Below are 16,910 nucleotides of genomic sequence, written 5' to 3' on the forward strand. Positions count from 1 at the left end.
CAGACCTCTAAGCATCTATATCGTCTACTCACCCACCACCAAGCCCGCCGAACCCACCTGTATCAAATACCTCGTCGAGACCAACAGCCATGGGGGATCTAGCAGTAGCTCCTAGCTCCCTTAACTCTTCATTCCTAGCTCCAGACACAAAATCCGCACCAGATGAGTGGGTTCCGGGTACAGGGGGCAATTTCCCCATCCACCAAACCATATTCCGTGGTAGGTAAAAGGCAGCAAGCAGTTCACCTCACACATTAATGGTGTGATATCGCCGTAAAATACCAAAGAATGCAGAGCTGACAGAATTTTAAGCAATGCCATCTGGCACCAAAATACTCTCAGCTGTTTCTTCAGGAGTCTCTGCGTGGGCCAAGACGGCCAAGATAAACGTCGTTCAGCCGGATGGTACTCCGAAGCGATATTTCCTCAAGGCATGTCTACCTTACTTATCAACCTTTTTTGGATGATCACCTAAATATGTCAGACACGCCTAGATCCTTAAGCTAAACTGGGTCGGCTTTTCTCCAAGTAGGTCGCTTCAGGCTGGAGCGCCAAGGCTCTCTGTGAAGGCGAATATGAGTCCCAGCTCGTGATCGAGGAGGCCTTCGGCCCGGGCTTTGGACCTAGAGCTCGGGCTTGGGGTGAATTCAACTCGGGTGGCACACACTTCTACTTTTTCTTGAGTGATTTTCATGACATGGATATGGCAACAGCACCCGAGCCGTTCTCTTTCGTCGACAAGATTGTCGCCCTTCATCAGAGCTCAAAGTCCCCCACGGGCAAGTTTGGCTTCCACTGCGCCACCGTGTGCGGCTCCATGCAGAGGACCGTTCCCTGGGAGGAAAAATGGGCCGATTCCTTCACGCACCTGCTCAAGGATGTCATTACCTACGACAACCGCGTCAATCCGCCCTGGCCCGAGTACGATCGCGCATGTCGCATCATCATCGATCGTGTTATCCCCCGCGTTCTCGGCGCACTGCAGTCCGATGGTCGCACCTTGGAACCTGTCCTGATTCATGGCGACGTATGGGAGCAAAATGTCGGAATCGACGTTGAGACGGGCGAGACTCTGATTTTTGATCCGGGCTGCACCTACGCCCACAACGAAATGGAGTTTGGCACCTGGAGGGGCTCCTGGGCCTCGTACTTTAGCAACCCTATCTACCAGCGCCTCTACCAGATGAAGATTCCGCCCTCGCCACCCGCTGAGGAGTGGGACGACCGGAATCGAATCTATGCCATGCATATCAATATTAACGACTCGGCCGGGCACCCCGGAAGCACTTCGAGACAAGTGTAAGCTGCTCCCAGGAGAGATTTGGCAGTTATGTCCCCTTCTCGCTGCTGACCTCTCTTTGTTCGCTCTAGTGCCTACAATGACATGCTGTTTCTCATTGAAAAGTACTATCCCGAAGAACTAGAGTCAGACCCCGGCCTGGGAAAGTATGACCCACAGCAAGACATCAGTGTGACGGGAGCATATGTTCCTCATGTTGTACATCAGCTCGAATAAGGCCAATGGGCTGTTTTGTCGACCTGCTCTGCTACTATTGCCATAGATCCATCCAAGCTGCTGGGTTAGTAGAAGGCCATATTGAAATCCAAGATTCGAAGCAGATATCGATCAGATAGTCCAAAAACCTTACAGTGCCGTCCACCAACTTAAACCCATCTTTTAGACGCCGTTCTCCAAGCCATGCCCTTGTGATAATCCAAAAAGAACAGAGCCATGATCAAGACGCACCATCCACCCATGAGCATAAAGGTCAACCCAACGCCCAGTGCGACAAGTATGTTTTGGAGAAATGCCACCACTATGGCGGCTAGAGCGCAGCGAATGATGTTAGAAGACGCTTGGGCTGCCGCCGGCGTCCTGTGGTTCTTGTCAACGAGCAGTGTATTGTAGATCTGAGAGGAAGGAGGAAGTCAATTTTAGTAGTTCCCTCCTCCCCCTTCTTTTGTCTCCATGGGGTTGGAGAGAAAGACCAAAGTAAAACACCAGGACAGCCGTCCGGACTGACTTACACTGAAACTGAGTTGCATTGCCAGCCCTAGAATGAACTGTAGACATAGAGGGATGGCGATATGCTTCAACGCCTCGAGAGGTTAGCCATGTCAATGCTTCCACAAGAGGACGCATTCCATACAAAATAAGTTGAACCAAGCTGCTCACCGTGCGGAAATGCACCGTCCAGCCAAAAGCAACCACGGAAACAGTCGACACCGCCATGGGCAGCCAGACGACTCCCAGCCGAGCCCTCTCGACCGGAAACATATCCAGGTCATCAGCGACGTGGCGGCCCAGCGCCTCGGCCTCGAGGCCACCACCGCCACAGCCGTCTCTCACCCGCCGGTACGCCCGGTTCAGCAGCGGGCCGCAGATGAAAGTGGATGCGGTGCCGCCAAGCCCAAAGGGGAGGTAGATGAGGCCGGCCTGCAGCTGATCGAGGGCGTACAGGTCGACAAACAGCACCGACAGCGAGGCGCAGACGCATGTGTAGACGGCGTACAGGAGCCCGCACGCCAGCATCACGACCGCGTTATCCCGGCGCGCCAGGATCCCGAGTGAGCGAAGCGGGTTCGGCATCGTCCGTGACGACGGCGGCTCGTCGCTGCCGCTGCTTTTGTCGTCGTCATCGTCGTCCTTCCAGTGCTGCATGAGATGCCCACCAATCGGGGGTCGCAGGTGCCGGGGCGGTTTGGTCGAGCCGTTGCCGACAATGTTCCGCGAGGTCTCCGGGAGGAAGAGCAGGATCAGGACCAGGCTGAGCGAGGCCGAGATGCAGAGGAACCAGAAGATCCAGGGCCAACCGGCAGCGTGGGCCAGGCCTCCTCCCAGTACGGGCCCTATGCTGGGTGCTATTGTGGAGCTTTTTGGCGAGAGGCCAGTTAGGAAGTATATTCTCTTTATAATTAAAAAAAGGCATTGCTCGTGTAGCTTGATATGGAGAAACCTTACGCAAAAGACACGGCGGCTACGTATGATCCCCTTTCTGCGGGGGTTGCAATATCGGTGACCACACCGTACGCGACGGCAAAGATGCCTTGTCAAGGAGGTCCGAGTGTAAGAACAAGACTTCACAAAAAGGTCAAACGACAAGTACTCGTGTTTTGAGCTCACCAGAAATCGCAAAAGCCTGAAACAGCCGAAGAACAAGCAGCGCCACGTATGATCTCGACAGGGCCGTCGCCAAGTTCGTGACCACGTAGAGGCTCAGTGAAAGCACGCAAGCCGGCCTCCGGCCCAGGATGTCGGCAGCGTCGCCCAGCAGCGTCGGCGCCACGGTGGCGACGGCCATGTACGAGGTTATTGTGAGATTTATGGCATCGATGGACACTGACAACGACTCGGCAAGCTGCGTCAGCGCAGGGAAGTAGATGAAGCTGCTCAGCGTCGAGAAAGCGGCGGCGTATGCCACCATGGCCGTTATGCAGCGCTTCTCGGTCCGGGTAAAGACCGAATAAGTGTCAGGGGAAGGCGGCCGTTCGACACTTGAAGGGCTTCGGGCTTTTTCTGTGTCCATTACTTGGAGGTTATACCGTATATGTGAGTTGATTATGCGTTTGTATATATATGTCATGTATTCAGACCGTCCGGTGACTATGCAGTGTCTCTATCATCCAGAGAATGTGTTGGGGTGAGCCCATCAAATATAGTTGTCGGCTCAGTATCATATCTGCGTCGCCCTGCAGCTCGACCTGCACAATCCAATAAAAGCTCGTGCACCATCATGCTGGTTCACAAAGTAGAACAATTGATTGCGGAGACTGAGATGAGCTCAGTTGTTGATTCGTCCAGGTCACTTGAATTATGCAGATAAAAGTGAGGGGGTGGCAGACGTACAGAGGTACCTTGCTATAAACACTCCAAGAGGCTTGAATTCTGTGGAATCCTTTATCATGTCGGATGCACGCTTCCGAGTATCAATTGCATCGGATCACTGAAACCACAAGTTAGTAAGAAAAGGCATTCGTTCATCGCAAACGATATGGATGAGATGTTGATCGAGAGTTGCTTGTGTCGCGATAGCCATGCTGCAAATTGCTCATCTGGAAATCCGGAGCACCGATAAATCGCCCACACATGTCAGCAATTATTCACACTTTTGCCACTGAAACGGGCCAAATAGGAATCAACAGTTCACCAGTGGTGACGGTAGTCAAAAAAGTAATTGCGAATGCCGGAGCGATATCTCATGTCTCCAAGAGACAGCTCGTTGCCTGGTGCACCATCAAAAACTAAGATGCTAGCCAGATTCATTAAGCCTCCTGGTCGAGTATCCTAAAGCCCACACCAAGTCCGTCCTCTACTTCTTGAACGTCGCAGTCTTTCCGGGTTTCTCAAAATTCATTTTCCTTGCCGGCTTGGGCCCTTGCGCAGTCGTCTTGCTGGTATATGGATCGAAAACCTTGGCACCACCGCTGCCCTTCTTGTCAGCTCCATGATCCCGCTTGCTACGCATGACTGATTGTGCTTTGCTGTAGTCAAATGGCTGCTCGTCGTCACTCTCTTCGCTGTCATCTTCCTCCGCTTCTTCCGCTTTGGCAGCCGCTTTCAACGCTTTCTTCTCTGCTCTCCTGGCAGCCCTTTCCTCGGCCTTCTTTGCAGCCTTCTCTTCCTTGAGCTTCTTCTTCAGTGCACGTCGCTCTTCCTTTCGCTGTTGCTTCTCAGCCTTGAGGCGCTGTTTCTCTTCAGAGTCCTCATCCGACGAGCTGGCCGACGAATCGTCGTCCTCCTGTGCCCTCCCTGCTCCATCTGAACGTCCAGAGCGCAGCGTAAACTCTTCATCTTTTACTTTGGCGCTTGTCTCGGCTTCCAGCTTGACCGGAGCGCCTCCGTCTTCATCAACATCCATCTCATCCACCTCCACCTGGCCCAAAGCACCCGTGCCATCATCTTCAGTGATCTGGGCGTTGGCAACAAACGAGCTCCAGGGCACAGCAATATGATCTTCAACTCCTCTGGCCGATGAAGCTACCTTGTTAGATACCTTCTCCCACAAGGTGCTCATTGGAAGATTGCCCCATAACTGTGACCGTGAACCTGCAACCTCTACGGCTTCCGGTATGTCATCATCAGCCTGGCCTGCAGTTGTCGTCTTCGCACTTCTGTATGCGTCCGCTAACGTCATGTTGGAAAATGCAGCATTCGTACTATCGGCCTTGATTACCTCCAAAAGCGTTGGGCCAGTCGCCCCCTTTTGTCGAGAATCCCGTATCAGATCTACAAGCTCGTTCACGGCGTTCCTCACCGGCGGGCCCACGTTTGTGAAGAGGTTTCGTAGATCGGCAGCCGTCTCTGGCATAGCCCGTGCGATGTCCACGAGTAACTGGTTTGACATCAAAAACATAGGGCTTTCGTCCTCGCGCCGGGCCACATCGTCACGCCACTTGTGCAGTGCCCGGTAAACGGAAAACTGCTCTCTGCTGAAAGTGTTGGGCAATCGATGAATCAGATTGAACCAGCCGCGCGAGCCCCGACCTGTTTCTCCGTCGATCGTGTATGCCTCGTAACGCTGGAGAGCCGTTTCCTTCGACCTCTGAAGCGTCCTCTCGAGTAGGTCCCCGTGAGGATCGCCACTGACGGATTGCCTCAGGAGCTCATTCCTCATCATGTCATACACATACAGCAGGTAATGCGTATCCGAGCGCGCATAGTAAAGCATCTCCTCTGGTAATGGCCTAGGAGAAAAATTGTTAAAGGCCCGAAAATTACATACATGAGGCAGAGCAACTCACCTGATTCGCCAATCGGCAGTCTGATACCGCTTGTCCGCCTCGAAGTCGACAAACTTTTTGAGGAGATACGCAAGGCTCTTGCTAGGATACATAAGCGCCTCAGCCGCGTGGAAAGTATCGAAGAGTGAGACGACGTAAAGCCCCAGATCCCTCTGAAGCCACACAATGTCCATGAAGGCGCCGTGGAACACCTATTTGATAAAGTTAGTATCATTCAATTCCAAGGCAGTACCTTGCGAGCCAAACAGCCTCTGTAAAGGAGAGCAATATCCCAGGTTTACCTTGACGATGCTCGGGTCAGCAAACACTTCGTTCAGAATCTCCAGTTGTTGCCTCCATGGCTTCAGAGTATCGACAATCCAGTCCTTCTCTCTAGTGCTAATCTGCATCAGCGAGAGCAGCCCGTGGTAGGTTCTGAAGTCGTGATGCTCAAGATCAACTGCGATTTCCTTGGCCTGCTTGAGCTCCTCCAGCATCTCCAGCACACCTTCATAGGTGTCGACATAGGTCGGCGAGGATTTAGCGATGGGCGTGTACGGTATGGGATCGCGCTTCTGGTATACGCTTTCTGGGTGTCTCGATTGCAGTATTTCTGTCTCGTATGGATGTTTGTACCTGAAAACGCCATTAGTACCTCGAGTGTCACCCTTGTACCGCAACTTTCGTATCTTTTGATTATAGACCCTTCGCTTGGCGGGATTTGCGCGCTCTTCTCCCGAGAGCGGTGGCACAAGCAAGGATAGGTGAAGAAGGTAGTCGTACTGTGTCTCTGAATCCTCGTTATCGAAGGTGGCCAAGCTCTTGTCAAGGGGGACCATGGCATGGGGCTTCTTGGTCAAAAGCGGCTTCCAAGGGCCTTTGTCATGGTTGTTGGGCGCAACCTCGAATGTCTTTTGGGGCTTGATTATATTTGCGTAGCGTAAGGATCTATCAAGGATACCCGGTTTCGATTTTTTGGCGGTTGGGCCCTATAGCTTGTCGTCAGCTGAAGGTCCGGTGACGGGTTGAGGTTTGGAACGGGATGGATAACCTACCATGTCTGCAGTCGGCGCATCCTTCCTCTTCACAAGCCCTGTGTACTCATCAATGCAGGTATCGGCCTTTTCGAGGGCGATATCTAGCGAGTCGACAATGGCCTGCCAGTTGTCATCAACTTCTTCCGCGTCTTCCAGCTCCAAAGCTCTCTTGGGCTTCGAGCTCTTGCCGCCTCCCAAGCTCGTGGCCGTGTTAACGAGTGATGATGCCAGACTGAGGAGCTTCTCACGCTGTTCGTCCAATAGCTCTCCGGCTTCCGGATCGACACTACGGCGAAATGCAATGTCCTGGGTCGCGATCAAGTTGACCTTGCGGGTGGTTGCGACGAGCGCTGCTTGGATCTTGTCCTGCAGAGCTTTGAAATCGAGCGGTTCCTCCATGATGGCGGGCTGAACGACAGGTTCAGACGAAGCAAGAGGTAATGGAGGATAAAGTACCTCCGGTAAATATTGATGAGGTTGAAGGCAATTTGAGTAGTTGAGATGCGCCCGCACCTGCCTACAAGTCGCATTCCCGACGCTGAACGCGAATCGCGGGATGAGGAGATCAGAAGGGTGCTTCCCAAATTTTTAAGTGGGGCGCCGTCCGCTTCAACCCGGCATTGATAACCGATAACGAATGACGTCTGGGTCTGCGTCTGGGTCGTCACGCTTGAAGTTACTCCGTAAGACCCAGGCTTAAGCATTAGTGTGGTTAAGATCGATCGCGCCGCTGCACTTTCTCGCGATATCCAATACCAAGACTGCCGTTCTTCTTTTGCACTCTCCAAAACCCTGGAACCCTGAAAATTCAGTTCTCGCACTGCCCCTATCGCACTCTTTGTGGCAAAGAGTATATTTGTCGAAGCTTTTTCACGACCTAGGGCTTTTGCAATGTCGGCTTCGCTCGCGCCAGAATGCAATGAGGTGAAAGAGTAAGAAGAGCGATTTGCAGCAACTTTGCCACCGATTCGTGTTTCGTATACTGAATGCCTCTCTTTTAGGCGCTATGATACGTGTTTTCTTAAGTGGTACAGCGAGAGTAGGTGCTACCTTGATGGTCAAGCTGCTTTGGTCGAGGTTCACGGCTGTGTCTGACTGGAAACGATAGAATACTTGCGGGGTGCCGGAACTAGCAACAAGAATGAGTGCGAAAGTCTTTTCAACGATTATCAAAAATGCCTAGGGGTGAGTTAGATGCGACGTGATGAAATGTGTTCCGGTTGAGAACAAAACTCGGTTCGGAAGAAAGGAGCGACAGCCACTGGAAATATTGAATGAGTTTGTATGTTCTACAACTGCGTTGGATCTCGCACACTAACGAGACGCGGAAACAAATATAGGTTGCCTTGAAGAAGAAGGGCATCGATAAACTGCTTGACGAGGCAAGGGAAGATAACAAAGACAATGATGCAACCCATATGGGGCGGAGGTGTAAGTCAATCCCAACCCGTCCTACAATAAATAAACAAATAGCCTTTGCTGGCTGGTAGTGTTTTTAAAGCTGACTGTTCTCTTCTAGAGCCGGAAACATAGAATACAACCAAAGCAAGCATGCTAAATACCTACCTAATCTTGTAAACATAAATCCCGCTCCATCATATTTATTCACATCCCTATCTCTCTCGCTCTCTCTCGCTCTCTCTCCTCCCCTTAACTTAATTCGTCTGGCGAGATTTGATTATATTGGGCACGGGTTGGGTTATGGGCTGAAAATCCGATCCATCTGAATCAAAACCTGTTGCATTTCTTAGAGAAGAATTCAATCACTCACCTCTATGCTATCTACCTGTTTTCAAAGTCTCGGATGGTTATTTGTTGTTTCATTCTCATTGTATACTCATGGGTTCAACATGAATGATCTTCAATTCAGCCAAGCCGGATTTGAGGTGGGGCGGCGGCAGATTCCCGCTAACCGCACGCTGCTGAATCACGTCAGGGGTAAGAAGCTCAGTACCAATCGCGCAGCCCAGCTGGAGACGGGACCGATTGGATCCACCGGAGTTGTGTTTGGTTACTGCAATGTCGCATAATATAGCAGTTGGAGTTTATCACTTGGCAATCCCTTTCTTGGGATCCCAGGCTTCTAGCGCGAAAGATCGAACTGATTCAAGAGTGTCGACTTTTTTTTATTTATTTATTTGATCAATCAAAAAAACACCGCACAAAAGTATTGCTTCCAGGCCAACTCATAGAAGCCCTCCGCCTTTTTTTTGTGTCCAACACCGCCTCGATACGCGCACCGGACCCCGCTGGCGCCTCCCTCACACAACACCTGAACTTGATTCATCCTCGAGCTCCGAACGGACGATACCCGCAGTCGCCCGCGCCGAGGTCGCACTGCCCACCGTGTCCTTGCCCCTCGCAAACAAGCTTCCTAGAGCATCTTATCCAATATATGTGTGTGGATATACACTGGTAGCTGAGGCCAGCGGTCAAATCCAATCCGGCCCCGCAATGCGCTTTTGATAAGCTCTGCGCATCTTCAAAAATCGGCATTACTGTCAGTCGATACTTGGTGCATGGGCAGCTCTCCCCGGCTCGGTCTACCCAAAATTCCTGATCCAAGCAGCTGCGAAGAGGTACACAAGTGCGCGGGCATGAGATCGCAGTCTCCACGAGCGATTCTATGCACCCCTTTTCTGCCTTGACGATTGGAATCTTCGTGGCAGGCTACATTACTGCTCGTTGGGACCTTATCAGTCGCCTCTATGAGTTGGTGGTCTTTGCCTGGGACTACGGTGTCTCTGTAAGAAGTGTTCAGTTTCCATTCCTGGGCCTTACAGGGCCCTTCGCACGTATCTGCAATGATCCGATCCAAATCGCTAATGTCGTTTTGTCAAAACTACCAACAGAGCCGTGCAATTAAAGCCTTTGGGGGCCTGACTTTCTTATTTGCCATTGTCTTCATATCTGTACAACGTTTGGCCACAGGAGAAGCGATCTTGGTACTACCCGACCTGAATCCACCCCTCACGGTCACAAAGACCTGAGCAGTGCAAGTACTAATGGCTCTTTTTGTGACCTAGCATCCGCGGTCTCCAAGATCCGGACTGTCGGCTCGCGAGCAGCTGAAAAGGCGGGGGTCGTTCTAGCGTGAGGTCACGCCCTTTGCAACGTCCCGCTATGGCTGGTAAGGATGGCTGCATGCGCGTCTTCTGGCCAATCGACCTGGCGCAGTCATCTCTGCCTGGTGTTATCGTTGGTTGGCGTAACTCCGAGCTTGATGTTTTTGTGGTGGCAATCCTGGATGATGTTCAGGTGCGCGATTCTGTTTCTCTGCCCTGCAAAGCTTGGAACGATTTGCTGACGGCTAGGTCGTCCGTATCATGTAGCCTCGGGATGTCGACTTTGCTCTCAAGTCTGGGACGCTACTCAGGAGCACGGCGCATCCCATCAGTCGTATATATGGGCTGTGTGAGCAGCCATCAATGCAAGTCTTGGGGCTTGTGAATATGCCAGACGCTCCACAGCTCGAACCAGGCTGGATCATGGTTACCACAGGCCCAAAGTCAGCTCTACAGATAGATTGTGCCAAGGCCTACAGCTTTCAAATTGTCACCTTCCGGAGACCTCTTCCCGGCCGAATGCAGTTCGTCTCTGCGGACCCTATCTCATTAGCCCTGGACGACAAGCCCGAAAGTTTGGGCACTCTAGCTGGAGAAATCGAGGCGGAGGATGAGAGACGGGAAAGATTGGAAAAGGAAAAGAAGAAAATGCTCGTAAAGAAGCTGAGGGATCATTCGGTGATCAAAAGGAGGCTTTCACCAAAGGAGAAGGCATTGCCTAGGATCGTCAACCAAATCAATTGCGCCTGGGAACTCGAGCAACTGCTGCAGAAGAACGCATCCCGGATCGGACCTCGTAATCGCGTAAAGCGCAGTCTTAGTGTATCTGAGCGCATGGTTGAGTCTGCGACAACGGCTCGGGACACTGTAACTGGCTGGTTGTGGGACCTGGTGCGAGGATATGTTCTTCCCGTGATCAAGAAGATGTTTATCGCCACTATCATTTTCTACAGGTTCGCGGCAGAATTCATGCTACGCCTGCTAGAGTGGAAGCCGCGGCCGCGGTACAAGGCGTTGAAGGATGTGTCTGCCACGGCACAGCAAGTGGAGATCCGGTTACAGCAGTTCTGCTATTGGCCGATGCAGTATCTGACTCTGCGACGGCGGAAGAACGACTGGGAGAGTGTGACGGGGAGCCACCTCGACTATATTCGGTTTTACAACAGCTTGTGGCTCGTGGCCAACGACGTTATCATCGGCATCGCCTTGGGCTCATACATCATTGAGAATGCCGAGTGGGTTGCGGAGGAGATCAGCAGCTTACTGGGGACCTATACTGTGGACGCGCTGCAGACTAGCATATCTTGGCTGATGGGCTGGCCTGCTGGGTTGAAGCTCAACAGCGAGCTCGCGGCGTTCCTTGGCGACCTTTTCCTGTGGGTCATTGCGTATTGGGCAGGTAGGTGTAATCCTCCAGTGTCTTTGGACGAGAAGTTTCGTCTTGGCTGCTGATTTTGGCAACTAACCGCTTTCTAGGCTGCTTGGAGGCGCTGCGGCCTGGATTGCCCTATATAATCTGGTTTGTTGGGTACTCGAGTTTTGCAGGAGCCAGTTTACCGATCGCCTTGTTCTCCGACCTGCTCTCCCTCTTATCAGTACATATCAACTCATTCTATTTGGCCTCTGCTCGAATCTACAACTGGCAACTCACCATCCTCATCTCATTGTCTTACCTTTTCCGCGGCAAGAAACACAACGTCCTGCGGAATCGTATCGACTCTTGCGATTACGGACTTGACCAGCTGCTTGTTGGTACTATCTTGTTCACCGTCTTGTCGTTTCTGCTGCCTACGGTGGTGGTCTTTTATCTGAATTTTGCCATTTGGCGAATGGTAATCATATCCATCAAGGCCGTTTCTGATATGTTGCTTTCATGCTTGAATCACTTTCCGTTGTTCGCCATCATGCTACGGTTGAAAGATTCAAGGAGATTACCAGGTTAGCCCCTACAACCCACTCAGCTCATTGGGATGCTTCCCGCACTACTTTGGATTCTGATTGCTGACCTAAGAGCTGATTTCAGGCGGTATTTATTTCACACTGCGACGTGATCCACCCGCCACCGGAGCTGTTCCTGGGAAAACGTCCAGCATAGAACTTCACGTGAGTCTTTGGCTTCTTTCATTTCCTATCTCTACTTATCCATACTGATCAGAGGTATTACTCGAGAATCCCAGTCCCTCCCCTTGTCCTATGGTGCGATATTCCATCAATATTTCCAGATGGGCGATCGGCTGCGCAAGCACTACCTTTCCCTAGAGGTGCTCATCTGCCTGTTGACGGGCAAGTTTGTACCACCCATGAACCGCAAGATCCTCTATAGCCTGCAGTACAGTATGCTGCCAGCAAAGAGACCAGGTATCATGGAGACATGGGAAGCTCTCGGCGCCGGGTCGAGGTCGGAATCAACGTGGGAAACGCGCCGACAACCATGGCTTAACCAAGTGGGCACAGCGGGGAAGCTGTCAAGGAGGGCTCGCGGTGGCAGGTAATGACCAACAGAAAAGATTATATACAGAAAATTTTCCATGTTAGATGTGTTTTATTGAAGGGCTGAGAGAATCGGCCCTTTTCTTTTTCGTGCATTTCGGAATCATGGTATTCTGTATTAGTCTCCAATTTCCGATATATGGGAGGCGGTTTGCTGGCGGTTTCGCATGGCGTCCAGTGCGCATTGAATTTTCTTGTTCTTCGTGGGCGGGATTCGGTTGATTCGGTACTAATTGAAGGATATTTGAATGCCATATATAATTACATTATATACATACGACTGACTGTTATGATGTTTGTGGAGCCCCATGTTCTAACTGGCTACCATTGTGGTGTCAGCAGATGAGGGAATCAGTCGTGAACATGGAATGTTGTCTATCGATTCTGCGTTTCCTCTTGTGTCTAAGCTCGTCCTTGTTACAAGACGCCGCCAGGGAGTCAAGATAGACATTGACAAGTAACAAAGACAGCTGAACTACCCACTAGAATGAGTAAAAATTGGCATCGACATAGTACTCACATATTTGAACCATGGAAGTCATGTACATATTCCGAGTGGCAGCGCCGTAAGTGCATGTATGGCCTGGACAAGAAAATAAAAGGACATGGCATCTCAGACAAGAGAGACTACAGGTCAGCTACCAGCGGCTCTGTGCCAGCTAGTCCAGCTATGTGAGCGGTGAACTGGCAGGCTGATACGTACCTCGAAGAAAATAATTTACTTTGATATTTTATGTAAGACCACTGTGAGAGAAGCGAGAGAGCCGTGAGGTAAGACTGGAACGTACTAGGAACTTGGATAGGCCTTATTTCAAGCGGCCTGTTTCAAGATATATAAAGTCGTACCAGCTGCCAACCAACACTGCAAAAGCTGCATTTGATGTTGGCTGCTGGACCCTAAGTGAAAAAAAATTATAAATATATACTATTAAATGCACACTTGAAGGAGGTTGAACTTGTATCGTCGCCATACACAGTTAAGACTACTGTATATAAAGACAGCAAACAACCCCTGCTTCCAACCAATTGAATCTTTCGTAGTATAGGGGTTAGTATGCAAGCTTGTCACGCTTGAGACCCGGGTTCGAATCCCGGCGAGAGAGATTCTTTTTGTTACTTTATGCTTTTTACCTGACTTCGCAGCACACTACCTATATATGTTTGTACGAGCTGGTATCATTGCAAAAAACATCCGACTCAAGTCGCTTCTATCATCATATTTAAAAACCCCCCCGTTGTCCGTTTTTGGTGCACGGTCCGAGATTCCTAACATACCTTATGCAAACATTGAATGATCTGATCCCCCCTTGTTATGCATTGCAACACAATACCTGGACGGCTCGACATGAACAGGCCATTGCGTGCGGGGTAACGATATGTAAGCCGCGGTTAACAAACCATAACAACAGCAACCGCCCGACTTATTTCCAATTCCTCCAACCTTTGCCTCTAAACCCCTTTCACACACCTAACAATGGTCAAAATGAGCATCGACAGTCCAAAACTCAATTGGATTTGATTTTTTACGGCGTTCTAAACGCCCGACCCATCATCGAGAACGATATTCGGCTATCACCCAGCCAGCCACTCGCCAGGCCGAACAGCTACGAATGGGTCCCAATTCCCCAGACGAAGGACGCTTTCCGTCTCCATAAGCGACCCGCACCTCTCTCGTTCCATGACCGCTCGCTCCATCATTGGCTACCTTGACACAAGCGAACGATGGGGAATTTTTCACTCCTCAAGGCATTGAGAGCCGGTTTCCCGTACTCAAGAGGAAATCGGGAGATTCAGTGATAAGCCCGATTTCCGTCGATGTGCTTTCAACGATTCCATCTACCCACCACCTGGGAAAGAAAAGAGGACGAAAAAAAAAAAAAAAAAAAAATTTTTCTTTTGCTTCCACGCATTTGAGTTCTTGGGATACCGATGAGGCAAGGCGCCATCATCTTTTTCTCGTTGTGGACACATGCATTCCACTTCCCATGGGGACGGCCCCGCCGGCTAATCGCCGCGAGACCATGGATGGGATGGCTCCCGTTCAAGTCCAGCCAGCCAGCTCTCAATGTTTTCCCTTGATCCCGATTCATATCGTTTCCTCTAGACCCGTTCTGTGTGCTCCTTGATTTTGGTATACCTGGAGTCTCTGTTGAAGCCTTCGGAGCCGTTCAGCATGATCGAAATTGTCATTGAAATCTGTGTTGGACTGGACGCGTGACTTTATGATTCTTACAGCTGTCTGGTGGAAAGATTTGTCTTTGTTATCCTCACAGCAAGTGCTTGATCAGGTGGAGACAAAGCGGATGCCGAATTCTCACGGACACTTGAGTATCCTATAACGGCACGCAGAGGCTGTTGGGCGGATATCCAAGAGCCGTCGAGTTTCTAGGGTACAGTAGCGCTGTGCTCCAATGGCTCATCAGCGGTTTTTTTTTTTTTTTTTTTTTTTTTTTTTTTTTTTTTTTTNTGGAAGCCCATAGTTTGAGGCTGAATACGATGCAATATCAAAGTCACCAGGGCAATTAACATAGTCAAAAGTTGAGAGAAAGGAAAGTCCTTTGGAAAGGTCCTGGTTCCGGAAATGCGTTCGCTAATTTTACACAAGGCAGCCCGAACAGGGGCGAGGTAACTGCCGGGCCATGCTCTATCATGCTCCTCCCCCAGTATCTATGGGCCACCCGATTCTATACACAACGGGTGCCCTTTGCTTCAAGCCGAGGTCTATTTTCCGTATATAATGCTGAGATCTGTCATAGTTGACAGCCCCACGTCTCATTAACCACCCATCATTAGGGTCGCCCAAAGTCCGGGGGACCGTATTGCCCAGCAGAGGTTGATTGAATCGTTTAGGTCTGTTCTTTGGTTAGCCAGCAACTTAGAAGTGGAGGAGGAAGAGTCCATTAGATATAACTTACGAACTTGGCCATGAGGGCAACCATCAGGTCGAAAAGACCAATGGCCTCGACGAAGGCGAAACCCAGAATGGCGTACGAGAAGAGCTGGCCACGGAGAGCAGGGTTGCGGGCAACGCTGTTGAGGAGGGCAGCGAAAACCAGACCAATACCGATACCGGCACCAGTCAGACCAATGGCGGCCGAACCCATACCGATGTTCTTGGAGACCTCGACCATAGCCTGAGCGATCTCAGACGAGTAGGCACGGCGCTGGGTCTGGAAAGCCTGGCGGCTGATGGTGGCGGCCATCATGGAGGGAGCCGACTGGCGCTTGAGGGTCATGCCTGCAGTTGATGAATTTTTTTTTTGGATCAGCTCGATGCTCGAAAAAAAAAGCTATGTTCCCGCGGCTGCCGAGGTAGAGCTTTGAGAGCATGCTCTCGCCGAAGATTCCATCCCGAGTGATCGAAAATTCTTCTCGGAGCTGAATCGTTCGACGGTCGACTGCCTCGAGGCTCTCCATTGGCTTGTGCTTGCGGTGTACGGATTGCTCAGCTTACCAGTGAAGGTGCGCGCCTGGGTGCGGAAAGCAGGGCGAGCGGCCTTGGTGGCAGTCTGGGCCATGGTGTTGGCCAGACGAGAGGCGAGGACACGGGTGGAGGCCATTGTATCTGATGGAGAGGAGATAGGTCTGAATGATAGACTGGTTGGACAAAGCAAAGGACGCCGGGCTGGTTTCGAGATCGAAGAATGGAGGAATGGGAGGACAAGTCAGAGTTTTTCAGGGTGGAAAGAAACTGGAGCTCAAGTGAAGAAGGGGAAGAGAGAGGGAGAGACCTCAAGTGGGTGGAGCTAAGAACGGGCCTCGATGGTATCCTAGCTCTGAATGAGAGTGCCCAATAGGTCAATGGGAGGACGTTGAGCGGAGCCGGTCAAACCAGAAGCATCTCAGTGGTTTGTGGATCCCTTCTGACTTATTTTTTTGCTGAGGCTGGCTGGGCGGTGACGAGTGAAGGGAACCCGGACTAACAATAATGCAGTCGTTGCCGGCAGAACCAACCCAGCCTAAGGTTGCCTGAGGCTCAAGACTTGAAGACAGTTGCCTGGGTTAGCCGGGATTGGTCAACTATCCCGGGTGACCGAAGGGAGAAGAGATGATGATCTCGGACCCGCTGGGTCTGGTCGGGCGGAATCGGAGAGTGACAGAATCTGGGTTACACAGCACGAGCTTACTTGACTGCTATCTTGGCACATGGTATCTGACTCGGCCCGGAACAATCTGTTCTGTGCGCCCGGTTCTACGCTCGGCCTATTCATGGAGACTGTTCCCAGAGGGACCTAATGCTGGATCAGAGCTCTCATCAAGCATCTACAGAAGCTGCATCACCGAGCTCGAGGTAGTGAGTGGGAGCCGCCATTCGAGGCTGGCATGTTTCTCCAAAAGCACCATGGCCTCTCATGGCCTCTCAAATTGGGGGGATTTTTTTTTCTGCGCGCAAATTTCGTCACAGTCAGAGACACGGCCAGGGTTGCGCCAGGGGTCTGATATGTTCAGGAGGTGTGGTTGATAATGCGACCCCCACTCGAACCCACCGCAAGCGCAATGAAGCTTTCATTATCCTTGTTCACCTGCGTCAGCTTCAAGCTCGCTAACAACCGGAACAAGCTCGGCGTAGGTCAACCATAGAGTGCAGCCTTTTCCT

General features: G+C 51.2%; 6 protein-coding genes across 6 annotated transcripts; 3 read left to right on the plus strand and 3 right to left on the minus strand.

Annotated features, from left to right (window-relative positions):
- Window positions 1-314: 314 nt before the first annotated feature.
- Window positions 315-1,516, plus strand: PpBr36_08241 (uncharacterized protein; the record flags this gene model as incomplete). Its single annotated transcript, XM_029895372.1, has 3 exons — window positions 315-435; window positions 543-1,299; window positions 1,372-1,516. 3 exons carry the CDS (start codon window positions 315-317, stop codon window positions 1,514-1,516), a joined length of 1,023 nt encoding a protein of 340 aa, XP_029746773.1.
- A 149-nt stretch (window positions 1,517-1,665) lies between these two features.
- Window positions 1,666-3,527, minus strand: PpBr36_08242 (uncharacterized protein; the record flags this gene model as incomplete). Its single annotated transcript, XM_029895373.1, has 4 exons — window positions 1,666-1,911; window positions 2,029-2,064; window positions 2,177-2,850; window positions 3,125-3,527. The coding sequence occupies 4 exons, from the start codon at window positions 3,525-3,527 to the stop codon at window positions 1,666-1,668; spliced, it is 1,359 nt and encodes a 452-aa protein (XP_029746774.1).
- Window positions 3,528-4,310: 783 nt separating this feature from the next.
- Window positions 4,311-7,157, minus strand: PpBr36_08243 (uncharacterized protein; the record flags this gene model as incomplete). Its single annotated transcript, XM_029895374.1, has 4 exons — window positions 4,311-5,685; window positions 5,743-5,933; window positions 6,024-6,710; window positions 6,777-7,157. The coding sequence occupies 4 exons, from the start codon at window positions 7,155-7,157 to the stop codon at window positions 4,311-4,313; spliced, it is 2,634 nt and encodes an 877-aa protein (XP_029746775.1).
- Window positions 7,158-7,649: 492 nt separating this feature from the next.
- On the plus strand, window positions 7,650-9,224 carry PpBr36_08244 (uncharacterized protein; the record flags this gene model as incomplete). The annotated part of the gene is made up of 5 exons (XM_029895375.1): window positions 7,650-7,690; window positions 7,760-7,797; window positions 7,867-7,943; window positions 8,099-8,187; window positions 8,927-9,224. 5 exons carry the CDS (start codon window positions 7,650-7,652, stop codon window positions 9,222-9,224), a joined length of 543 nt encoding a protein of 180 aa, XP_029746776.1.
- A 657-nt stretch (window positions 9,225-9,881) lies between these two features.
- Window positions 9,882-12,315, plus strand: PpBr36_08245 (uncharacterized protein; the record flags this gene model as incomplete). The annotated part of the gene is made up of 5 exons (XM_029895376.1): window positions 9,882-10,016; window positions 10,091-11,222; window positions 11,300-11,761; window positions 11,847-11,926; window positions 12,001-12,315. The coding sequence occupies 5 exons, from the start codon at window positions 9,882-9,884 to the stop codon at window positions 12,313-12,315; spliced, it is 2,124 nt and encodes a 707-aa protein (XP_029746777.1).
- Window positions 12,316-15,159: 2,844 nt separating this feature from the next.
- PpBr36_08246 (uncharacterized protein) lies at window positions 15,160-15,873 on the minus strand (the record flags this gene model as incomplete). The annotated part of the gene is made up of 3 exons (XM_029895377.1): window positions 15,160-15,165; window positions 15,229-15,551; window positions 15,768-15,873. 3 exons carry the CDS (start codon window positions 15,871-15,873, stop codon window positions 15,160-15,162), a joined length of 435 nt encoding a protein of 144 aa, XP_029746778.1.
- Between the last annotated feature and the right edge of the window lie 1,037 nt (window positions 15,874-16,910).

The sequence above is a fragment of the Pyricularia pennisetigena genome, chromosome 5 (genome assembly GCF_004337985.1).
Source record: "Pyricularia pennisetigena strain Br36 chromosome 5, whole genome shotgun sequence".
NCBI classification, from domain to species: domain Eukaryota; kingdom Fungi; phylum Ascomycota; class Sordariomycetes; order Magnaporthales; family Pyriculariaceae; genus Pyricularia; species Pyricularia pennisetigena.